At 42.3% G+C, this 27,634-nt stretch overlaps 1 protein-coding gene across 1 annotated transcript; it reads left to right on the forward strand.

Moving 5' to 3' along the window:
* The first annotated feature begins 1,138 nt into the window (after positions 1 to 1,138).
* Reg-5 (Rhythmically expressed gene 5) lies at positions 1,139 to 19,200 on the forward strand. Its single transcript, XM_071678920.1, has 4 exons — positions 1,139 to 1,408; positions 1,622 to 1,688; positions 16,997 to 17,182; positions 17,379 to 19,200. The coding sequence occupies exons 1-4, from the start codon at positions 1,313 to 1,315 to the stop codon at positions 17,756 to 17,758; spliced, it is 729 nt and encodes a 242-aa protein (XP_071535021.1). The 5' UTR covers positions 1,139 to 1,312; the 3' UTR covers positions 17,759 to 19,200.
* Positions 19,201 to 27,634: the final 8,434 nt, after the last annotated feature.

The following is a 27,634-nucleotide window of genomic DNA, read 5'->3' on the forward strand; positions in this document are numbered from 1 at the left end:
GTCACTTTCCTGATAGGCTTCAGTTATCATTCTGTAAGGACGACGCACCTGTAGAACTCTAGGAGTTCCTCGATCTCGTTTTAACATTCCAAAGACTTCAAAGTTTCCATCCAAGATGTTTTACTAAGAGAGAATAGTTACCTTGTTCCAAGTTATCATTTACTTCTGTAAAGAAATCAGTTGCCTTATACAGGAAATTTGGTTATCTTAAAACATATTCAGTTATTTCACACAAGACATTCGGTTATCTATTACACAAAGGTTGCGTTTGTGTCATTTATTTGGCTCACCTACTAAAGTCATTTCCACAGGGATTTGGCTCACGACGCTGGAAAGAATCATCATCATCATTATCATTATCATCATTAAATATACCGTTCAGAGGTTTATCTAGCACTAATGGGGTTCACATGTTATAGCACTTAATAGTTCAATTGTTTATGCACTTGAGGGCTCATTTGTTGTAACACTTTCAGGGGCTAGTTATAGCATTTAAAGGGTGTAATTCTTATAGCACTTAAAGAGTTTAGTTTTTATATTACTTGATGGGTTCAGTTGGCATAGAATTTCAAGATTTCAATTGTTATAGCTATAAAGATTCAGTCGTTAAGGCACTTAAAGGGTTCACGTATCATGTATAGCAGGCACTATGGTACCAACCTTCATGGAGGCAGAGTCGCTCCTCACGACATTGAGTCAAGGGACGAACCATCATAGATGGGATGCAGGGTCGTTCATCACGACGGTGAGTCACTTTCTCGTGTTGGCGCCAGTCAGGCGACACGAGGGAAGGCTTGGTGGGAGCGTTGGTTTGTTTGGGTCGTGTGGAATGGCAGCTATGTTGTCCTCCGGCCCCCTCCCCCTCCTCATCCTTTCCACCGCTACCCAGCCGGCCTCCGTCTGACGCTTGCGCTAAATGTACTGGAACTGTGATATGTAATTTGACTTTTTCGTAAGAAAACTATAGATTTATAATGTATAATGAAATGATATAAGAGCTATGTACATGATTGATGTATGTTTTTCATAGTGTTTGAATACTGCTTATGACATAGGCAAGGCCATTGTAGATGTGGCACAGATGGAGGGCGGGCGGGAGGACATATAGCTCCCGCATGCCGTCAGCCAGTAACAGTTTCTTGCTAGCTTTCGTTCTAGTAAGTTGTACCATTAAGTTCCACACCAGGTGTGAGACCTGCAACCGCGTTTACAGAACTTTGTACTGCGGCATCCTCTACAAGAACCTGTATATCGAAACTTGCCGCTTGTTCCTCAACGTCATCATAACATCGGCAAGGCGCTCAACCTAAAGATGTTGGCACTGAACACGTTGGTGGTGGTGTCACTGGCCACCTCAGTATCCTCGTCAGCCATTCCCATCTGGGAACTTCTCACTCGGCAAGAAAAGGTAAGTTCGGAATCAGTTTCTCAGAAACAAAAGTCAAGAAGTAAAATTTTCTTAGTATTTACATACAAAAAGAAACATTTATTGTTTTATGATAAAATATGAACAAAAATAACTGACTAAAACAGAGACACGTGACAACGAAGTTCAGAGCCCGTCTGAAGCGTGCACATCTGACCATAACAAGTCGTTAACGTGTTTGTGTTTTGTTTTCAGATGGGACGCCTGATGTACGTGTTCATCCATCTGGTGGAGCAATACTGCAAGGAATCCACAATCCCCGGTAAGCTGTAAGCCACAGTACTTAGGATAAATTACCTGTAGGTGTCAACACTTATCAACCGGCACATTAAAAACACTGCTGTACCTTATATCAGATGTCAAGGGAGTATCATGGAAGTTTCACAGCACCTCAGAAGCAGAACACACTCTCCTCACCCGTCTTGACACCAACTGATCAAAGAGCACATCACGGGTCTTACTGTTTGTAGGAAATACGTCTTCTCATTCTACCTCGTAATTGATTGATTATTTAACGATTTATTTACCTTTCCAACCGTCTGGTTACCCATCCACTGAACCTTCTACCCATACACCAACACATATAACCTAACCCAACCCAACCGAATCTTTTACTGTTTGTCAAACTGTGGCAGCCGACGTTCATAACCCCCGCCCCAACGCGACTCCAGCCGCTACACGTCCCAACCTTGGCAGCCGACGTGCATGACCCCCTTCCCCCATCCCAACGGCGGCTCATACTGCTAAACGACCCTCAAGTCAATAAATCGACGGTGCTAATGATAGTCACCTACCAAATGGCAGCAGTACCAGGGATGGTCATCTACCTAAAGTCAACAGTACCACGTATGGTCATATAGTACAAGACAACAGTCCCAGGTATGGCCATCTCCCATAAGACAGAATTATCTATCACTATCCAACGGTACCAGGGATGGTCAATAACCACAAATCAACCTCAGTTCAACAGTACCAGGAATGGTCATCAAGCACCAGTCAGCAGTAACAGGAATAGTCATCTACCACAAGTCAACAGTACCAGGATTGATCACCCACCACACATCAACGGTACCAGGGTTGGTTATTTACCTCAAGTAAACAGCACTAGGGATAGTCATCTACTGCAAGTCGACAGTACAAGGGATGGGCATTTACAAGTTAACACTACCGGGAATGGTCACCTGCCACATAATAACAGTACAAGGGATGGTCATCTACAACAAGCAAAGTGTACCAGGAATGGTTATGCACCAAAGCTAAACACTACCAGGAATTGACATCTTCCATGTCTCCACAAGTCAACTGTGCTACAAATGGTCCTGCACTAGGTCAACATTACATGGGATGATCATCAACCACAAGTCAACAGTACTACGGATGGTCCTGTACTAGGTCAACAGTACTACGGATGATCATCAACCACAAGTCAACAGTATCAAAGAAGCTCATGTACTACAACTCAACACTACCAAGGATGGTCATTTATCACAGTTCAACAGTACCAGATATGGTCATCTGCCACAAGCCAGCAGTACCAGGGATGGTCATCTATCACAAGCCAGCAGTACCAGGGATGGTCATCTATCACAAGCCAGCAGTACCAGGGAAGGTCATCTACCACAAGCCAGCAGTACCAGGGATGGTCATCTACCACAAGCCAGCAGTACCAGATATGGTCATCTACCACAAGCCAGCAGTACCAGATATGGTCATCTACCACAAGCCAGCAGTACTAGGGATGGCCATCTTCCACAAGCCAGCAGTACTAGGGATGGCCATCTTCCACAAGCCAGCAGTACTAGGGATGGCCATCTTCCACAAGCCAGCAGTACTAGGGATGGCCATCTTCCACAAGCCAGCAGTACTAGGGATGGCCATCTTCCACAAGCCAGCAGTACTAGGGATGGCCATCTTCCACAAGCCAGCAGTACTAGGGATGGCCATCTTCCACAAGCCAGCAGTACCAGGGATGGTCATCAACCACAAGCATTGCAAACATATTCTAAACAATATGATTTTCTTTAGAACTTTATCTTCGATTGACGACAAGTATTATTTTTCCATACCTTTCCTTCCTCATACCATCACACACACACACACACACACACACACACACACACACACACACACACACTGAAGTTGGTCTGAAACATTGTTGAAGACGTTCAACCTGAGGAAATATAAAGTAGCGAAGACTTGGCAAGCTGAAAGAAAGCCTCAATATTATTGAATTTCTAGCAGGAAATAAGCTTCATAACTTTGTGTGCGAGAATTTGGGAGTCAGCATCATCCCTAGCCTCTCTAGTCTCGCATTAGGAGTGATAGTAAAGGAGACAAACTGTTTTTAAGCAAATATCAGAATAGCTTTCAAGTATGTGGGTAACAAAATATTTAGCAAGCTTTTCATATCTTACATAAGGCCAAAGCTAGAACATGCTTTTCATGTTAGGGTCACTACACATAAAGACGCAAAAGAGCTAAGAGAGAAGGTCGAGAGAATGGCAACAAAGATGAAACCAGAATTGGGAGAAATAAGTTATGGGGAAAGATTTGAGGCTTGAATTTACCCACCTCGGAAGAGAGATGAGTGAGGGGTAACCTGATCATAAACTATAATGTTTTAAAACATATCGATGTAGTGGATAGTCTCGCAAGTCCTTCGAGAGATGCAATGATAGAGCAACCAGAGGATGTCATAACACGAAGTTAAGCAATACATTTCTAAAAAGGATACAAAGAAATGCTATGTTAGTATTAGAGTGATGGATGAATACAAGAGAATGACTGAGGGCATGGATAATGCAGACATAGTTCATAGAATTTCAGAGGTATGACAGTGGAAAATGTACAAGAAATTGGGGACCACGATTGTAAAACTTCCTCCTGTACAATGCATGCATGTAATTACCTAATTATCATTTTTGTTCACGACAATCCCCCAATATATATATATATATATATATATATATATATATATATATATATATATATATATATTTTTTTTATTTTGCTTTGTCGCTGTCTCCCGCATTTGCGAGGTAGCGCAAGGAAACAGAAGAAAGAAATGGCCCAACCCACCCCCATACACATGTATATACACACACGTCCACACACGCAAACCTACACACCCATACATCTCAATGTACACATATATATACACACACAGATACATACATATATGCCGATGCACACAAACCACACTGCCTGCCTTTATTCATTCCCATCGCCACCTCGCCACCCATGGAATACCATCCCCCTCCCCCTCATGTGTGCGAGGTAGCGCTAGGAAAAGATAACAAAGGCCCCATTCGTTCACACTCAGTCTCCAGCTGTCATGCAATAATGCCCGATACCACAGCTCCCTTTCCACATCCCGGCCCCACACAACTTTCCATGGTTTACCCCAGACGCTTCACATGCCCTGATTCAATCCACTGACAGCACGTCAACCCCGGTATACCACATCGATCCAATTCACTCTATTCCTTGCCCGCCTTTCACCCTCCTGCATGTTCAGGCCCCGATCACTCAAAATCTTTTTCACTCTATCTTTCCACCTCCAATTTGGTCTCCCACTTCTCCTCGTTCCCTCCACCTCCGACACATATATCCTCTTGGTCAATCTTTCCTCACTCATTCTCTCCATGTGCCCAAACCATTTCAAAACACCCTCTTCTGCTCTCTCAACCACGCTCTTTTTATTTCCACACATCTTTCTTACCCTTACATTACTTACTCGATCAAACCACCTCACACCACACATTGTCCTCAAACATCTCATTTCCAGCACATCCACCCTCCTGCGCACAACTCTATCCATAGCCCACGCCTCGCAACCATACAACATTGTTGGAACCACTATTCCTTCAAACATACCCATTTTTGCTTTCCGAGATAATGTTCTCGACTTCCACACATTCTTCAAGGCTCCCAGGATTTTCGCCCCCTCCCCCACCCTATGATTCACTTCCGCTTCCATGGTTCCATCCGCTGCCAGATCCACTCCCAGATATGTAAAACACTTTGCTTCCTCCAGTTTTTCTCCATTCAAACTTACCTCCCCAATTGACTTGACCCTCAACCCTACTGTACCTAATAACCTTGCTCTTATTCACATTTACTCTTAACTTTCTTCTTTCACACACTTTACCAAACTCAGTCACCAGCTTCTGCAGTTTCTCACATGAATCAGCCACCAGCGCTGTATCATCAGCGAACAACATCTGACTCACTTCCCAAGCTTTCTCATCCACAACAGACTTCATTCTTGCCCCTCTTTCCAAAACTCTTGCATTCACCTCCCTAACATACCCATCCATAAACAAATTAAACAACCATGGAGACATCACACACCCCTGCCGCAAACCTACATTCACTGAAAACCAATCACTTTCCTCTCTTCCTACACGTATACATGCCTTACATCCTCGATTGGGGAAGAGCAGTGTGGTTTCAGAAGTGGTAGAGGATGTGTGGATCAGGTGTTTGCTTTGAAGTTTTGAAAAATGTATGTGAGAAATACTTAGAAAAGCAAATGGATTTGTATGTAGCATTTATGGATCTGGAGAAGGCATATGATAGAGTTGATAGAGATGCTCTGTGGAAGGTATTAAGAATATATGGTGTGGGTGGCAAGTTGTTAGAAGCAGTGAAAATATATATATATATTTTGGTCACATGGAGAGAATGAGTGAGGAAAGATTGACCAAGAAGATATATGTGTCGGAGGTGGAGGGAACGAGGAGAAGAGGGAGACCAAATTGGAGGTGGAAAGATGGAGTGAAAAAGATTTTGAGTGATCGGGGCCTGAACATGCAGGAGGGTGAAAGGAGGGCAAAGAATAGAGTGAATTGGAGCGATGTGGTATACCGGGGTTGACGTGCTGTCAGTGGATTGAATCAAGGCATGTGTATGGGGGTGGGTTGGGCCATTTCTTTCGTCTGTTTCCTTGCGCTACCTCGCAAACGCGGGAGACAGCGACAAAGCAAAAAAAAAAAAAAAAAAAATATATATATATATATATATATATATATATATATATATATATATATATATATATATATATATATATATATATATTATCCCTGGGGATAGGGGAGCAAGAATACTTCCCACGTATTCCCTGCGTGTCGTAGAAGGCGACTAAAAGGGGAGGGAGCGGGGGGCTGGAAATCCTCCCCTCTCATTTTTTTTTTTAATTTTCCAAAAGAAGGAACAGAGAATTGGGCCAGGTGAGGGTAGTCCCTCAAAGGCCCAGTCATCTGTTCTTAACGCTACCTCGCTAATGCGGGAAATGGCGAATAGTTTGAAAGAAAGAAATATATATATATATATATATATATATATATATATATATATATATATATATATATATATATATATATATAGGGAACTTATCGTGTTTCATTTTCCCCGCGGACTCATAGGAATATATATATATATATATATATATATATATATATATATATATATATATATATATATATATATATATATATATATATATATCATTCTTTCATACTATTCGCCATTTCCCGCGTTAGCGAGGTAGCAATAAGAACAGAGGACTGGGCCTTCGAGGGAATATCCTCACCTGGCCCCCAATCTCTGTTCCTTCTTTTGGAAAATTGAAAAAAAAAATCAAATGAGAGGGGAGGATTTCCAGCCACCCGCTCCCTCCCCTTTTAGTCGCCTTCTACGACACGCAGGGAATACGTGGGAGGTATTCTTTCTCCCCTATCCCCAGGGATATATATATATATATATATATATATATATATATATATATATATATATATATATATATATATATATATATATATATTTTTTTTTTTTTTTTTTTTTTTTTGCCGCTGTCTCCCGCGTTTGCGAGGTAGCGCAAGGAAACAGACAAAAGAAATGGCCCAACCCACCCCCATACACATGTATATACATACGTCCACACACGCAAATATACATACCTACACAGCTTTACATGGTTTACCCCAGACGCTTCACATGCCCTGATTCAATCCACTGACAGCACGTCAACCCCGGTATACCACATCGATCCAATTCACTCTATTCCTTGCCCTCCTTTCACCCTCCTGCATGTTCAGGCCCCGATCACACAAAATCTTTTTCACTCCATCTTTACACCTCCAATTTGGTCTCCCACTTCTCCTCGTTCCCTCCACCTCCGACACATATATCCTCTTGGTCAATCTTTCCTCACTCATTCTCTCCATGTGCCCAAACCATTTCAAAACACCCTCTTCTGCTCTCTCAACCACGCTCTTTTTATTTCCACACATCTCTCTTACCCTTACGTTACTTACTCGATCAAACCACCTCACACCACACATTGTCCTCAAACATCTCATTTCCAGCACATCCATCCTCCTGCGCACAACTCTATCCATAGCCCACGCCTCGCAACCATACAACATTGTTGGAACCACTATTCCTTCAAACATACCCATTTTTGCTTTCCGAGATAATGTTCTCGACTTCCACACATTCTTCAAGGCTCCCAGAATTTTCGCCCCCTCCCCCACCCTATGATCCACTTCCGCTTCCATGGTTCCATCCGCTGCCAGATCCACTCCCAGATATCTAAAACACTTTACTTCCTCCAGTTTTTCTCCATTCAAACTTACCTCCCAATTGACTTGACCCTCAACCCTACTGTACCTAATAACCTTGCTCTTATTCACATTTACTCTTAACTTTCTTCTTTCACACACTTTACCAAACTCAGTCACCAGCTTCTGCAGTTTCTCACATGAATCAGCCACCAGCGCTGTATCATCAGCGAACAACAACTGACTCACTTCCCAAGCTCTCTCATCCCCAACAGACTTCATACTTGCCCCTCTTTCCAAAACTCTTGAATTCACCTCCTCAACAACCCCATCCATAAACAAATTAAACAACCATGGAGACATCACACACCCCTGCCGCAAACCTACATTCACTGAGAACCAATCACTTTCCTCTCTTCCTACACGTACACATGCCTTACATCCTCGATTGGGGAAGAGCAGTGTGGTTTCAGAAGTGGTAGAGGATGTGTGGATCAGGTGTTTGCTTTGAAGTTTTGAAAAATGTATGTGAGAAATACTTAGAAAAGCAAATGGATTTGTATGTAGCATTTATGGATCTGGAGAAGGCATATGATAGAGTTGATAGAGATGCTCTGTGGAAGGTATTAAGAATATATGGTGTGGGTGGCAAGTTGTTAGAAGCAGTGAAAATATATATATATATTTTGGTCACATGGAGAGAATGAGTGAGGAAAGATTGACCAAGAAGATATATGTGTCGGAGGTGGAGGGAACGAGGAGAAGAGGGAGACCAAATTGGAGGTGGAAAGATGGAGTGAAAAAGATTTTGAGTGATCGGGGCCTGAACATGCAGGAGGGTGAAAGGAGGGCAAAGAATAGAGTGAATTGGAGCGATGTGGTATACCGGGGTTGACGTGCTGTCAGTGGATTGAATCAAGGCATGTGTATGGGGGTGGGTTGGGCCATTTCTTTCGTCTGTTTCCTTGCGCTACCTCGCAAACGCGGGAGACAGCGACAAAGCAAAAAAAAAAAAAAAAAAAATATATATATATATATATATATATATATATATATATATATATATATATATATATATATATATATATATATATATATTATCCCTGGGGATAGGGGAGCAAGAATACTTCCCACGTATTCCCTGCGTGTCGTAGAAGGCGACTAAAAGGGGAGGGAGCGGGGGGCTGGAAATCCTCCCCTCTCATTTTTTTTTTTAATTTTCCAAAAGAAGGAACAGAGAATTGGGCCAGGTGAGGGTAGTCCCTCAAAGGCCCAGTCATCTGTTCTTAACGCTACCTCGCTAATGCGGGAAATGGCGAATAGTTTGAAAGAAAGAAATATATATATATATATATATATATATATATATATATATATATATATATATATATATATATATATATATAGGGAACTTATCGTGTTTCATTTTCCCCGCGGACTCATAGGAATATATATATATATATATATATATATATATATATATATATATATATATATATATATATATATATATATATATATATCATTCTTTCATACTATTCGCCATTTCCCGCGTTAGCGAGGTAGCAATAAGAACAGAGGACTGGGCCTTCGAGGGAATATCCTCACCTGGCCCCCAATCTCTGTTCCTTCTTTGGAAAATTGAAAAAAAAAATCAAATGAGAGGGGAGGATTTCCAGCCACCCGCTCCCTCCCCTTTTAGTCGCCTTCTACGACACGCAGGGAATACGTGGGAGGTATTCTTTCTCCCCTATCCCCAGGGATATATATATATATATATATATATATATATATATATATATATATATATATATATATATATATATATATATATATTTTTTTTTTTTTTTTTTTTTTTGCCGCTGTCTCCCGCGTTTGCGAGGTAGCGCAAGGAAACAGACAAAAGAAATGGCCCAACCCACCCCCATACACATGTATATACATACGTCCACACACGCAAATATACATACCTACACAGCTTTACATGGTTTACCCCAGACGCTTCACATGCCCTGATTCAATCCACTGACAGCACGTCAACCCCGGTATACCACATCGATCCAATTCACTCTATTCCTTGCCCTCCTTTCACCCTCCTGCATGTTCAGGCCCCGATCACACAAAATCTTTTTCACTCCATCTTTACACCTCCAATTTGGTCTCCCACTTCTCCTCGTTCCCTCCACCTCCGACACATATATCCTCTTGGTCAATCTTTCCTCACTCATTCTCTCCATGTGCCCAAACCATTTCAAAACACCCTCTTCTGCTCTCTCAACCACGCTCTTTTTATTTCCACACATCTCTCTTACCCTTACGTTACTTACTCGATCAAACCACCTCACACCACACATTGTCCTCAAACATCTCATTTCCAGCACATCCATCCTCCTGCGCACAACTCTATCCATAGCCCACGCCTCGCAACCATACAACATTGTTGGAACCACTATTCCTTCAAACATACCCATTTTTGCTTTCCGAGATAATGTTCTCGACTTCCACACATTCTTCAAGGCTCCCAGAATTTTCGCCCCCTCCCCCACCCTATGATCCACTTCCGCTTCCATGGTTCCATCCGCTGCCAGATCCACTCCCAGATATCTAAAACACTTTACTTCCTCCAGTTTTTCTCCATTCAAACTTACCTCCCAATTGACTTGACCCTCAACCCTACTGTACCTAATAACCTTGCTCTTATTCACATTTACTCTTAACTTTCTTCTTTCACACACTTTACCAAACTCAGTCACCAGCTTCTGCAGTTTCTCACATGAATCAGCCACCAGCGCTGTATCATCAGCGAACAACAACTGACTCACTTCCCAAGCTCTCTCATCCCCAACAGACTTCATACTTGCCCCTCTTTCCAAAACTCTTGAATTCACCTCCTCAACAACCCCATCCATAAACAAATTAAACAACCATGGAGACATCACACACCCCTGCCGCAAACCTACATTCACTGAGAACCAATCACTTTCCTCTCTTCCTACACGTACACATGCCTTACATCCTCGATAAAAACTTTTCACTGCTTCTAACAACTTGCCTCCCACACCATATATTCTTAATACCTTCCACAGAGCATCTCTATCAACTCTATCATATGCCTTCTCCAGATCCATAAATGCTACATACAAATCCATTTGCTTTTCTAAGTATTTCTCACACACATTCTTCAAAGCAAACACCTGATCCACACATCCTCTACCACTTCTGAAACCACACTGCTCTTCCCCAATCTGATGCTCTGTACTTGCCTTCACCCTCTCAATCAATACCCTCCCATATAATTTACCAGGAATACTCAACAAACTTATACCTCTGTAATTTGAGCACTCACTCTTATCCCCTTTGCCTTTGTACAATGGCACTATGCACGCATTCCACCAATCCTCAGGCACCTCACCATGAGTCATACATACATTAAATAACCTTACCAACCAGTCAATAATACAGTCACCCCCTTTTTTGATAAATTCCACTGCAATACCATCCAAACCTGCTGCCTTGCCGGCTTTCATCTTCCGCAAAGCTTTTACTACCTCTTCTCTGTTTACCAAATCATTTTCCCTAACCCTCTCACTTTGCACACCACCTCGACCAAAACACCCTATATCTGCCACTCTATCATCAAACACATTCAACAAACCTTCAAAATACTCACTCCATCTCCTTCTCACATCACCACTACTTGTTATCACCTCCCCATTTGTGCCCTTCACTGAAGTTCCCATTTGCTCCCTTGTCTTACGCACTTTATTTACCTCCTCCCAGAACATCTTTTTATTCTCCCTAAAATTTAATGATACTCTCTCACCCCAACTCTCATTTGCCCTCTTTTTCACCTCTTGCACCTTTCTCTTGACCTCCTGTCTCTTTCTTTTATACATCTCCCACTCATTGCATTTTTTCCCTGCAAAAATCGTCCAAATGCCTCTCTCTTCTCTTTCACTAATAATCTTACTTCTTCATCCCACCACTCACTACCCTTTCTAATCAACCCACCTCCCACTCTTCTCATGCCACAAGCATCTTTTGCGCAATCCATCACTGATTCCCTAAATGCATCCCATTCCTCCCCCACTCCCCTTACTTCCATTGTTCTCACCTTTTTCCATTTGGTACTCAGTCTCTCCTGGTACTTCCTCAAACAAGTCTCCTTCCCAAGCTCAATTACTCTCACCACCCTCTTCACCCCAACATTCACTCTTCTTTTCTGAAAACCCATACAAATCTTCACCTTAGCCTCCACAAGATAATGATCAGACATCCCTCCAGTTGCACCTCTCAGCACATTAACATCCAAAAGTCTCTCTTTCGCGCGCCTGTCAATTAACACGTAATCCAATAACGCTCTCTGGCCATCTCACCTACTTACATACGTATACTTATGTATATCTCGCTTTTTAAACCAGGTATTCCCAATCACCAGTCCTTTTTCAGCACATAAATCTACAAGCTCTACACCATTTCCATTTACAACACTGAACACCCCATGTATACCAATTATTCCCTCAACTGTCACATTACTCATATATATATATATATATATATATATATATATATATATATATATATATATATATATATATATATACCTCAATTGCCACATTACCCACTCTCACATTCAAATCACCCATCACAAATGCATGATCTCTCGCATCAAAATTGCTGACACACTCACTCATCTAATCCCAAACTCTCATTGGTTTTTCTTGTTATTCCTCACATTTCCAAGTGTTTAAGCAATAATAATCACCCACGCAGTCCAGCTTCATTTTTGACCCACAACAGTCTGGGGCTCACTACCTTACATTTACACGTCACATCAGTTAGACTAGTTTAGATAAGGTTGGACTAGCTTACATAATGCTGAATTAAGTCACAATAAACCAAATACCGCTCTCCTTGACCTTCCCGCCCACCGGTCAGTTCTTCCCCTCCACCTGAATTTTCCACCCACCTGGCACTATTTTCTCTGACCTCGCTCACCAGCCACTGTTTTCACTGACATTTCTATCCACCAAATGTTGCAGTATCCTCACCTTCCCGCCCACCAGGCACCGTACGATGCAACTTGACCGTTCCACCCAGCAGACAATATAGTTCCTTGACCCTTTCACCTACCAGACAATATAACTCCTCACTCACCAGACACTATAACTCCCTAACCTTCCTGCCCAACAGACACTGTACCTACATGACCGTGTCATCCGCTAGCCACTGTATCACTTTGACACTTTTACCCATTAAACACTGTGACACCCTGACCTTCCCGCCCACTAAACACTGTATCTCCCTGACCTCATCCCCTAGACGATATATTTCCCTGATCTTCCCGCCAACCTAACATTACCTTCCAGACTTTCCCACCCACCAGACCTTTCCACAATTACACAGTATATCACCCTGACCTTCTTGCCCACTGGACAGTTTATCTCCCTGACCTTCCCATTCATTAGAGATTGTATTTCCCTGACCTTCCGCCCACCTGACACTGTCTCCCTGACCTTTCCACCCACCAGACACTGTCTAGCTGTTCTTCCCACCAATTAGATACTATCTGACTTTCCCGCCCTCGAGATACCGTACCACCCTGACCTTCCCGCCCACCAGGCACTAGATTTCCCCTGACCTTCCCGCCCACCAGACACTCTATCTCCCTGGCCTTCCCTCTCACTAGACATTGTATTTCTGACCTTTCCACCCTCTAGACAGTGCATCTCCCTGATCTTCCTGCTCATTAGAAATAGGACCTCCCTGACCTTGTCCATCACACACGGTATCTCCCTGACCTTCCCGTCCCCAAGACACTATTTCTTTGACCTTCCCGCTCAGTGGAAACTATCTTCATGACTATCTTGCACACTCTACACTACCTTCTTGACCTTTCCCCCCAGTATACATCAGATCTCCCTGATCTTCCCCCCCCCCCCTCAGTATACATCAGATCTCCCTGATCTTCCCCCCAGTATACATCAGATCTCCCTGATCTTCCCGCCCAGTATACATCAGATCTCCCTGATCTTCCCCCCAGTATACATCAGATCTCCCTGATCTTCCCCCCCCCCCCCCCAGTATACATCAGATCTCCCTGATCTTCCCGCCCACTACAAGTTGTATCTCCTTGACCTGCCCGCTCAACAGATATTCTATCTCCCTGGCCTTCCCGTTCACCAGACCTTCCCACCCACTGGAACTTGTATCTCACTGACCATCTCGTCCATTAGATTTTACACCTCCCTGACCTTACCGCCCACTGAACACTATTTCCCTGATCTTCTCGCTCACGTGACTCTGTATCTTCCAGAATTTCCGGCCTACCAGACATTGAATGTCCCTGACCTTCCCGCCCACTAGACACTGAACTTCCCTGACCTTCCCGCTTACCAGACATTGTATCTCCCTAACCTTCCCGCCTACTAGATACTGGATCCGTCGGCCAGTCTCTTTCTTGGAAGGGCACGTGCAAAAAAATTCCCAAACAGCCAAGAGGTTCGAGTGGCCGGGAAATAAAGGGGTAATTTATATGTTGAGGTCTGGCCTCAGAGACCTTTTTGAGCTTTATGTAAAACTTCAGGTGGGAAAACCCAGTGTATCTCCTCTGTAGTTTGTCCTTAAAATGTTAGAAACACTTAAATGTTAGCAGCATCAAGGGTTCTAAACCGCCTACAGAATCTTCAGCTAATACTTCAAGCATGATGGAAAGCGTGGAGGATACCTTACTGGGTCGTTCAGGAAATTTAAGCATACCCCAGCACGTGAAACTTCCTGAGCCAGAGCCGGGGTCGTAGATGGTGGGTATTCCCAGCTGTTCGGGTCGGATAACGCCTGCCCAACATTCCTTGTCCTTCAGGCCACATCTTGTAGTTTCTTCGTGTTAGTCTTTGAACGGTTGACGGGAGAACTGCACGCCCTACAGGCGACAGTTGAAGAAGACCCACCGTCAACGGACCTGGCTTGAGAAGACCTCATCTCAGTGGGCATGACTGTAGAAGACCTCACTCTAGTGGGTGTCACTGGGAAAGATCTTGCCCAGCAGATGTGACTAGGGAATACCTTGTCGTGTGGGCGTAACTGGGGAAGACCTCACCCCATTAGGTGTGAATCATCTTAACGCAGCCTGTTATGAAAGAATATCTCTTCCACCTCTTTTTCCTCCCTCACTTCCCCGTCTATCTTTCTCGTCCTGACCTCCACATTTTACCCGCCAATTAGCTGGGTATTTCCTAGTGTCAAAATGACCATCGGTATTTATCGCCTTTCAAATACTTCCTTGTCCACTCTGGACCTTAGAATCTTACCCTCAAAAGAAACGAAGACAAGGTTTAAACTAGATGGGATGACGCAACTTGAAAGAAGCGAGATAATTATCGTAAAATATATATAACAGAATTACCACCCGATTCCGTAGGTTGGAATCTTTCGTTTATTTCTGGACATCCTAACTACTTAAAGGGTTCTAGGTCGTGTTGCGGATGTTGCAGTAGCATGAAGTGGTTCCAAAGACTGGTATGTAGTTGTGGTTCCAGGGGATGGTAAATATATCTGGTTCCAGAAGCTGGTGTACCGTTGTGCTTCCAGGGACTGGTATATGATTATGGTTCCAGGAATGCTATATAGTTATGATTCCAGAGGCTGGTGTATAGTTGTTCCAGAGGCTGGTATACAGCTATGATTCCAGAGGCTGGTATACAGTTGTGGTTCCAGGGACTGGTGTACAGTTATGATTCCAGAGGTTGGTATATAGTTGTGGTTCCAGAAGCAGGTATATAGTTATGGTTCCAGAGGCTGGTATATCGTTATGGTCCCAGAGGCTGGTAAATAGTTATGATTCCAGAGGCTGTTGTACAGTTGTGGCTCCTGGGACTGGTATATAGTTATGGTTCCAGGGGCTGGTACATGGTTATGGTTCGAGGCTGGTATATGATTGTGGTTCCAGAGGCTGGTATACGATTGTGGTTTCAGGGGCTGGTATATGATTGTGGTTCCAGAGGATGGTATACAGATGTGTTTCCAGAGGATGGTATATTGTTATGGTTCAGAGGCTGGTACATAGTTGTGGTTCCTGAGACTGGTATATTGTTATGCTTCCAGAGGATGGTAAATGATTATGGTTACAGAGGTTGGTATTCCATTGTGGTTCCAGAGGCAGATATAAAGTTGTAGTTCCAGACACTGATGTGAAGTTCAACAGGACGATAAATAGGTTAGGACTAATCTTTTTTTTGTATGCTTAGATATGCCTAGCGCTATACAGTTAATAGTTTCATGCTAATTAACATCAGTTTTCTACTTTATGGAATAGAATTTCATCCAGCCGACTTATCCCCATCAGAAAAAAATAAAATGTTACTGAAGGAGCAGATTAAATTTGATAGAGAAGATTTTATCAACATTATTCTGTCACTTTTCGAAATTAATGATCTCAGACGTGCATGGCATCCTGTTGAGATATTGGAAGACGTGAGTGGCAGCCAGTTGGATTATTTATATACCTTCGACACCTCCTCCCTCCGAAAGGCGACTCCTCTTTTTGAGGAAGGTTATTGGAAAGGATGTATCTTGGAGAGATCATCTATATGACTTCCTTCAGAGTGTCCTAGTAACACCAGACTATCCTTGTAACATCAGCCTTTGAGTAACACCAAATAGTCCCAGTAATACCAAATTGCCCCAATAATACCACTCTATCCCAGTGACGCAAGACTGAGTAATACCAGGTTTTCCGTGTAAAACCAGCTGTCCTATTAACACCAGACTGTCCAAGCCAAACCAGACTGTCTGAGGATACGTTGCTGTCCCACTAAAACCAGACTACTATTACTGTCATCCAGCAAATAATCTCTATACACCGTAAAGTCTTATGTTATCTGGTCTACACAATGTATCTCAGTGATATTAGGTAATCCCAGTAACATCAGGGTATCCCACCAACACCAGACCAAGTACGAAACTGTCCTAGTACGACCAGTAAGACCAACTCCCCTCTTTGTTGCAGACTGTCAGAAGGTGTTGACGCTGTACGGAATGTCCAATCTGGTAAACGAAGAAGAAGATTCTCTCGATCACATGGATCCCTACCAGAGGAATGCCCGCAGCATCATCTGGGAGAAAGTCATGAAGGGCAGTTTTAAATTGCCTTCCTCTAAGAATTTTTACCTTGAAGACTCCATTAGTAATGAAGGTATGTGTTTCACAGCTAGGTTATATGCTTTAATTATAGTCATATATTACATTTATAGCAATCAGAAATGCAGATTTGTTCTATGTGGAAGAATATATGAAATATAGCTTTGTCAGTAAGGAAGATAGAGCACCGGATTCACAGTGGCCCTCTATACTTTCTCACATCATTCATTACTCAATTTTCTTTATCACAGATTATGACCTGGTGAACGAAGTTCAGGACGACCCTTACCCCCCATCTGGCCTCAGCCAACACAAGGCCTTCAGTGATCCTCACCCTTACTCCGTCCGTGTCCCTGCTCCTACTAAGATCGCCGCAGCCCATACCTCCAGCAGCCACCCATATGCTGTTCGAGTGGCTCCTGAGGTTACCACCGAGGCCCCTTTACCCGTAGGTATCAAGGCCAGTGCTGACTTCGAGCCAATGATGACCGAGAGTCGAACATCATTGTCTGCTGTCCAACGCCTTCTTCCTAGTCTTTCTGCTCCGCGCCTGGTACGCTCAAGACGCGCTTCTAATGTATTCCCCGAAGAAGAGATGAAGGAACTTCTTTCTCGCATCTTTAGAAAATGAAAATTTTGAACTTATTCTCTCCAGCAGTACATTTTATGTCTGCAACATTACAATAAGAGGACGCTTATTGTGCATGTGGTCAGTCCCAGCTGTTTCTTCAGGAGCTTCTGGAAACCTCTCACCACTGTACTAATGCTTTATGACTCGTAGTCAAGGACGCTTCCAGACGAACCAGTGTTCCAGTTCTAAGAGGCTTTTAGACTTTAATGCTTTATTCATATCTAAAAGGCAAGTCTGCCATTGTAAATAACAATGTAAATAGTATTTATGACTTGTGTATATCTAGTCAAGAGGACCAATGATGTTCCCTTAGACGGACTGCGACGTGGTTCCTCGTCGGCTCTTGAAGGCCATCGCAAGGGGTCCATCATTAACAATAATGCGCAATGAAACTTTATGACAGTTTCTAGATCATAAGGTTTGAAAAGCCCCCTAAAGCTTTCAACTCTGAGTAACTCTCAAGGTAAACCAATACCTGAGTAATAATTGATGGAGTAGTTGGTGACATCTTGGCAACACCACCACCTTCTCTTCAGTGGATGCAAACATCACCTCGCTATATCTTATCACCACCGTCTTTAATACCATCAAGATGTAGAGTACAGTCTCACTGAGCAACACCTTCACTTACCACTGTTATTGTCTTTATAAACCACCATCTGTCATATGACAGAGGTACCATGATTCCTTTTGCTTGGTAGCCAGTAATACGGCAACTTTTCCAAATTGTTCCCAAAACATTCACTGGACAGATATTTCCAGATCATCATCAAAACCTTTCATGTTTATGGAGAGGAGAGATACGCCAAGTTACTCCTGCGTCAAGTTGGAAGAAAATAGTCATTTCCCCCGTGGGCTTCGACTGCAACAGCTGCCAGTGAAGATCTTTGCGTTGCAAGAAATGAAGCCACTTGACGCCAAGTCTAGTAGAATGTAAGTATTTTATCATGTAATTCCTGATACAAGAAATATGGATAATAGGTCATATACCTCCAGGCAATTTGTGGCTACTGTGGCGCTGCTAAAATAGTTTCCTCTCCCATAACAGAAAAGTTAAAGGTCTGAAATACTGAATGTCGAGAACCTCAATTACAATGTTTGTATACTTTAACAACCAACGGTCAGATTTTTTAATTAGATTTTGGGAATGAACTGTTCCTTCAGTATGGTTGAAGAATCCTTCATTAAAACTGAAGAATCTTTCGTAGGGCCGAAAAAGCTCTCAAGAGAGCTGAAGAATCCTTCAGTAAGGCTGAAAAAATCATTTGTAGATAGGATGTGCGGTTACAAGTTGCCAAATGTTATATACTCCGATCTGTCAAGTCGGATCTACATATGTTGTTATCATTTCAGTTCTATTATGTCGTCATTGTTAACTGTGTGATGATCATTTACTGAAATGTTACTTTTGTAAATATTGTATAAATAAAGATATGTTATTACTTGAAAGAACTATATACCACACCCCCTTAACGAACTTGATCACCAGACAACCAGGTAAATCCCCAACGAGGGCTGGCGAAGACATTCGACATATTTAGCTCGCAATAAAAGAAAATATGAATAATTATCACCAATCAGGTTGAAGTATTCATATAACTTGAGCATGAGTGTATACTCTCCTGATACCCCGGACATTCTACCACTAACTTAGAACTCTTAACAAAGATTAAACTTTGGAGATGTTTCTTCAAATATTCAAATGCTAGAATACGAGACTTGAATCCCAGTGTTACAATACGAGACTTAAAGTCCGAGCGTCAGAGTCCGACACTTGAAGCTTTGAAAACAGCGTCAGGATCTGTTTCTGCTTCTGCTGATCTAGATATGATAGCAGATGATCTTTTGATTCTGCTGATTTAGATGTGGTAGCAGAGTCTCTGCTTCTGCTGATCTATATACGTTAGCAGATGAGCCCCAGCTTCTGCAGATTTGGATATGCTAGCAGATGACCCTCCGCTTCTGCTGATGTAGATATGTTCGATGAATCTCTGCTTCTGCTAATCTAGATATGTTATCAGATGATCCTCTGCTTCTGCTGATGTAGATACGTTAGCAGATGAATCTCTGCTTCTGCTGATTTAGATATGTTATCAGATGATCCTCCGCTTCTGCTAATGTAGATACGTTAGCAGATGAATCTCTGCTTCTGCTGATCTAGATATGTTATCAGATGATCCTCCGCTTCTGCTGATGTAGATACGTTAGCAGATGAATCTCTGCCTCTGCTGATGTAGATATGTTATCAGATGATCCTCCGCTTCTGCTGATGTAGATACGTTAGCAGATGAATCTCTGCCTCTGCTGATGTAGATATGTTATCAGATGATCCTCCGCTTCTGCTGATGTAGATACGTTAGCAGATGAATCTCTGTTTCTGCTGATCTAGATATGTTAGCAGATGATTCTCCGCTTCTGCTGATGTAGATATGTTCGCAGATAAGCCTTTCTGCGGATGTAGATATGTTAGCAATTGAGTCTCCTCTTTGCTGATCTAAATATGTTATCAGATAAGCCTCCGCTTCTGCTGATGTAGAAGCTAAAAAAAAAGTAAGCTGTCAAGGGAGATGAATTATATGTACAATAAAAGAATAAAGAAATATAAAATACTTAAAGATGGGGCCACAGGACAATGATACCCCCCTCCCCACAATACGCACACACACACACACACACACACACACACACAGTGCACAACATACAGGATGAATGCTTGTGAGCAAAAAGAGAATATACATGGAAAGCCAATGGCACAGCAGATGAAACTCAGCTGATGGATTCAGCTAGAAAGTGGGTGGCAAGTAAATTAGAAAGATCATTAACCAGCAGCTCGTTATACGTAAATCTTTGTTATTTTTGGACTGAATGAAGAACATACACCAGATAAAGAAGATAGGGGAAAGAGAGAAGAAATGTTCACCATAGAGATTACTAAAAGTAATAGAATAACCAGATGCAATCTCACTGTGATAAGGGAAAGATAAATTGGTGGTTTGGATCCAGTCATGAAAGGGCGACCATTTATAGTTACGTTTGATTTTGAGTCTTCTAGCCAGGAGGCACTTAGAAAGGCTAAAACAAAATGGAAAAACAGGGTAGAAATCAATGGAGTAATAAAATGTGACAGACCAATGAAGGAGAGGGAAAAAACAAAAAATACAGTTAAAGGCAAAGTAGAGAATACTCCAAACGAGGAAATGGGACAGACCAGCCACGTCAGCATTGCAGAGAGGTCTGGAATGGTAGTGTTACACTGAAAGTATGTATACAATGCTGATGCATCAATAGTTTATGGTAGAAAGCTGGAATGTAAGGATCATATATGGGAAAACGCACATGATACTGTTGGACCTGTGGAATATAAGCTTACCAAAGAGATTAGATCTCATCTGTCCTGTCTAGAGGGGTATATGACAGTAAGATAAAGTAGCTGGAGGACTAGCCCTCCTAATGAGCTTCAGGAAACGGTAGTAGATGTCCTGTTCAGACAAAGCATAATGTGAAGGGTAACTATAGGAAAGCAGTGCATTGTGTTGTTGAAATATAATCCTCCAGAGAATTTTAACGATCCAGGACAAATATACAATAACTACAACCAAAGAACAATCAGGATGGTACACTAAAACATGCACTTCTCAGAGAGGGTAAAGCACCGACAGTAGGGAATTTCAATTAAAACTAGACAGAATGGCAAAATCTGAATTCTCATGATGACAGGGAATTGTAGAAACATAAGTTCCTGAGTGTGCACAAAAAATATGCAAAATCAGCATGTCAGTGAACACACTAGGATGAGGGACTGATACATAATCAATATTAGATCTTATATTTAACTGAATAGGCATAGATATTCAAAATATCACATATAGTACAATTGCAAAAAAGTGACTGTCATGCTTAAGTATAATCATATCGTAAACGAAGTTAACTGAGAAGTGATGAAACAGGACTTGAAGAGGAGGTATAATCACGGAAACCGCACACAGCTCAACAATTTCTGTGGTAACACAGATTAAGAAATGGAGTTCAGCAGTTACGAACCACGCAGTACAGTGAAAAGTCAATTGAAATTCACAATGGAGTCGAACGTTGTGTACCTCTAGCCTCAAATACAGAGGGAAGAATTGTCTAATGAAAACTATCTGAAAGCAAGGGAGCTTCGAGATATTCAGTGGTGGATATATAAGCAACACTTCAGCCAGCCAGCAAGGTAAGAAAAAAAGAGTAGGGAATGAGGATGGCAGGACAAGAAAGAACAAAGAAACTTTTAAAAGGATATTGAGGACAAGGCAGATGAAATTCCAAAACTTTCTCATAAATTCACCATGAGTAGATTGTCAGTTAAAGAGCAGGAAATCAGGCAAAGGGATTCAGAGTGAAGAATAGTTGAGGACGAAGTACGGATAATTGAGGAACTGAATAACAAGTTCAAGTGTTTCGCTATAGCCCCAGCACTAGTGAGGTGGAATGGGTAGGAGGATTTAAAAAGTACTGAGATACCTAAAGAGACGTTAACATAAAACTAAAAGGACCTGACTCACACAAAGATCATAGTCCTGGTGAAATATCACCTTATGTGCTGAGAATGTGTGCACATACACTTGACAGATCTCTTAAAATACTGCTCAAGTTGTCGCTGGAGAAATGCAGTCAAGGAAGTGGAAAAGAACAAACGTTATATCCATCTATAAGTAAGGGGACCGAGAAGAAGCGGTGAACTACAGACCAGTCTCTCAGATGAATGTGGTTTGCAAGCTGATAGATCAAAGAATATATCTGAGTAGCAACACGGTTTTAGGAAAAGGAGGTCATGTGTAACGAACTTATCAGATTTCCGCTAGAGTGAGATCTGTCTTAGATTTAAGGGAAGGCCGAGTGAACATTTTGTATCTTGACTGCCAGAAAGCATTTGACACTGTCCTGCACGAGAGGCTAATCAAAAAGTTGTATCATCAAGCAGGAAAATTGGGGAGACTCTTCCGACGGACAGAAAATTATTCAATTGGAAGGGAGCATAGCACGCACGTTAGACAACCGTTCTCCAAATGGGTGGAGGTCAACAGTAGAGAGCCTCAGGGTTCTGTTTTGGGACCGTTACTTTTCTTGACCTATGTAAATGTTTGCAGATGATGCAAATGTAGTCGTGAGGATGGAACAAAGTGAAAGAAGGCCTTAGCATAATTATCGTATAGCATCGAATAAGCATCAGGATTCGCTGGAATGGACTTGGGAGTTGACATATCCCTAACCTGTCGTCAGTACCCATATCAAAAGAATAGTAAAGCAGACTGTCTGCTGGCAAATTTTGGAACAATTCTCAAGTATATGGATAAGGAATTATCTTGCAAGCTGTACATATCCTACGTAAGGCCACCAGAGAAGGGTGGCCTGATCACAGTCTTTAAACCATGGTGTAACGGTTAGCGTTCCTGCCCGTGATTTTCACGGGCGGTCCAGGGTCGAGCGCATAGGTGTGAATCCTGGTTGCGTCAGTAAATCCACAGTCAACCCAGCTGTTCATCCATCTCTAGGTGTTGGTCGATAAAATGGGTACCTGGCTCAGGCTTGATTTGGGCCTCAGCTGCCCGTTCTGTCTCAGCTAACAAAAAAAAAAAAAGTTCTTAGAGAGATGTAGGAATAGAATAACCAGAGGATATCACATGAAGTTAAACGAAAATAAAATGAAAAATTGTGACGTACTTTCAAAACGGCGGATGAACGGAATAAGATGCCTCAGGACATGGTTTATACAGACAGCATATGTAAATATAAAAAGTTGTTTGATAGTGTTAAAAATTATGGGGACCCGCGTGTAAAAACTACCTTCCCTTGTATTAATATTAGTAAAAATGCACGAAGTAAAACACACTCGTTACCCCTACAACAGATAACATACTTGAAAGGTACTGATACCACCAGCATCATAACAAGAATCAGGTAATCGACATGCAGTAACAACAAAATTAATGTGACAAACCCAAGCAAGAGTAGGCGGCTACACCAGCACCAAGGGTCATCTGGCATGACCTTGAGACCATGTCTTGCCCTCAGGCTCCTTTCTTCCCCCGCCCAGAACGTTCTAACGGTCAGCTTTTGCGTCTCAGACACCGAGTTATTCATCCAGCCGTAGATATTGTAGGTTCATAGTATCAGGCTATGACTACAGCCTGAATATGATGTTTTGGCCATGACTATCGAAAGCAGAGGGTGTCCATCTGCGCCTTATCACAGATAAGGGGTGCCTATCTGTGCCTGTCATTGGTAAAGGGTGTCCATCAGCGACTATCGCAGATACAGGGTGTCCATCTGTGACTGGCACAGATAGAAGGTGTCCATCAGAGACTAACGTAGGTAGAGGGTATCTATCTGTGACTATTGTCACTAGAGGGGTGTCTATCTATGACCATAGTAGGTAGAGGATGTCCATCTCTGACTATCGCAAGTATAGGGTGTCCATCTGTGACCCCCAAGGGGAACCGGGGTTTTAGGTAGGGGAAATCAGAGGAAGAAGTGATTTGCGATAAATATGAAGTTAAGAACCGTCTAGACATGAAAGCCACCGAAAAAACAATATCAATCAAATCAGGCCTTACACAACCAAGGCCTAACGTACATCAAGCACAGGTGTGCTTACCTTAATCAAACTCAGATTTAGAACTGGGGTCGTCGTAGGCTCCTCGTCTACATGTCGCACTGGCCGCTGCTTCTCCAACTGCGGGGATAAGAGCTTGCTGCCAGTGACAGAACTTCACCCACTCAATAATGTCCCTCCATAACTGATTGATATTCTGCGTGTGGATATCAGAGTCACGGGAATCAAAATTCTCGGAGTGGTTGATCACAAGGTGGTATATCCGTGGCTCTCTAGGCGGTTGTAGGCAACCCACTTGTCGCTCACAACTGTTGTCCCTGCTTGATAAGAAGAATCACTGAAGCAGCGTCGTGTTTGAGGACAACTGGCTCTACCAGAGGAATGACGTGAAATTTCTTGCACTGCTTCTTAATGTCGCCAAACACTCAGATGTCACTCAGAACATGGCATCTCTCATATTTCCTCTTTCCAAATTACGACCCGTCAATTTTCACAGTAGTACTAGGACCTGCCTCTGCCTGTTGATGGTCAAACCAGTATTCCGACACTTTCGAAGAGAAACTGCACCAGGCAACACTCGTACTGCAAGACACTTGGCGGCATGATGATCCCAGACCTTACCGAGCCAATTATTGATAAATGAAATCAGTTCCTACAACTCTAGATTTGCACCATCGACAAATGTTCCTTTAGAATGTGACAATTGATAATTACACTTCTTCCTCTCCTTCCAATACTGTCACAAAACCAAATGCTTGTCAGCTCGATAACTGCAAGAATGTTACTCTTTACGCAGTTCACTCAAGTAGGGAGGATACCTTGTTCTTGAAATTTCCATGCTTCGCCTATATCGAGCTGTGACTGGTCGATGCAAATTTATACCGACAAATGCACATGCGTACTGCAGCCTCATACCCTGTACGAACACACAGGAGCTCTGTCGGACACTCATCACGTTGGAAATGGACTGAAAAAATACTATGATATTCCAACACACGTATCGTATCCTAGGAAGTAATCATTTGCGGGAGAAATGGTAAAGAAGGAAAGGGTCTTGAAATTACCTAAACTACTGATTCCAAGACTTCTGAAAATCCCAAAATTCGCCGGATGTCCGAAACGGTAATAACACCGTAACAGTTTATTACGCTGGAAGCATTAAAGTAGGAGGATAAGATGGATAAGATGTAACAGGGATAGGCTGGAAGCATCGGTGTGTCAGTAGAGGGGGAAGATGTAACCGTTTACTGGAAGGAAGATGTAACCGTTTACTGGAAGGAAGATGTAACCGTTTACTAAGGGAAAATGTAACAGTTTACTAGGAGGAGATGTAACAGTCACTAGGCAGGAAGCATCGGCGTTACAGTAGGGGTGGAAGATGTAACACTTAACTAAGCTGGAAGCATAAATGTTACAGTAGGAGGGGGAACGTAACAGCTAACTACGCTGGAAGCAATAGTGTAACAAAAGGAGAGGAAGATGTAATGTTGACTACGCTTGAAGCATCACTGTTATAGTAAGAGGGAAAGACATAACAGTTTATTAAGTGGCTGGGAGGATCAGTATTACAATAGGAGAGGAAGATGTTAACAGGACTAGGCTGGAGGGATCAGTGTCACAAGAGGAGGGGAAGCTGTAAGTTGAGTAGGCTGGATTTTTCAATGTTACAGCTGGAGAGGAAGAAGAATTAACAACTGACAAGGCTGAAAGCATCATTGTTACTGTTGGAGAGGAAGATATAACAGTTGACTCGGTTGGAAGCATCAGTATTACAATAGAAGGGGAAGATGTAACAGCTTACTAGGCTGAAAACATCAGTGTTACAGTAGGAGAGGAAGTTGTACCATACTATGTTGGAAGATTCATTGTTACAGTAGGAGGGGAAGATATAACAACTACCTAAACTGAATGGATCAGTGTTAAATTAAGAGAGGAAGATGTAATAGTTAACTAGGCTGGAAGGATCAGTGTTACAGTAGGAGAGGAAGATGTAAAAGTTGATTAATTTGAAAGAATCGGTGTTATAGTACAAGAGGGAGTTGTAACACTGTTCTCGGCTTACGGATGTAACGTTACCCGTGACACACATCGCTACCATTCACCACTGACACCAGAGCCAATATCACAGACGTACCGTGTGAGTTATACTTTAAGATACATTTGTTTCAACCCTTACTTTTTGATGTCTTAATTGAAATCACACGTATTACTAAAATCTCAAATGGTGTGACACTAGAGGTGAAACTGATCTTGACAATGGACAACTGGTTTTGACAATGGTGGTGAACTGGTGCGGACATTAGTAAAATTGGTGTTGACACCGAAGGTGAAATTGATGTTGACATTGAAGGTGAAACTGTTGTTGATAAAGGAGGTGCAACTAATATTTTGACACTAAAAGTAAAATTGGTGTTGACACTGAAGGTGAAACTGTTGATAAAGGAGGTGCAACTGATGTGACACTAGAGATGAAACTGGTGTTGATACTGGAGGTGCAACTGGTGTTGGCATTGGATGTAAAAATGGTGTTGGTAATGGAGGTGCAACTGATGTGATACTAGAGGTAAAACTTGTTAACAATGGAGGTGTAACTGATATTGTGACAACAGATTAAACTGGAGTTGACACGAAGCGCAACTGGTGTTAACACTAAAAGTGAAACGTGTTGAAACTGGAGGTGCATCTAATATTGACACTAGGTAAAACTGGTGTTGACACTAAAGGTGAAACGACCACAAAGGAGGTGCAGTTAACGATGACACTAGATATTTAACTGGTGTTCACAAGAAGGGCAACTGTATCAACAATGAAGGAAACTGGTGTTGAAATTGTAGGTGCATATAATATTGACACTCCAGGTAAAATTGGTGTTGACACTAGTGGTGCAACTGGTGTTGACACTGGAGGTGCACCTGGTGTAAACATGGTGCAACTGGTATTGACACTGTAAATGAAACTGGCGTTGACAATGGTGGCGCAACTGATGTCGTGACACTAAACGTGAAACGTGTTGATACTGTACATGAAACTGCTGACAATAAAGATGCAACTGACGTGACATCATAGGTGAAATTAGTGCCGAAATTGGAAGTGCAACTGGCATTGACACCAGAGGTGAAATTGGTATTGACACTTGAAGTGAAATTGATATTGACACTGGAAGTGCAACTAGTAGTGACACTACAGGTTAAACTGGTGTTGATACTGAAAGTGAACCTGGTGTTGAAATTGGAGGTGCAACTATACTCTTACAATATAGGTAGAATTGGTATTGACACTGGTGA

This window comes from Panulirus ornatus, chromosome 29, assembly GCF_036320965.1.
Source record: "Panulirus ornatus isolate Po-2019 chromosome 29, ASM3632096v1, whole genome shotgun sequence".
Classification (NCBI taxonomy): Eukaryota; Metazoa; Arthropoda; class Malacostraca; order Decapoda; family Palinuridae; genus Panulirus; species Panulirus ornatus.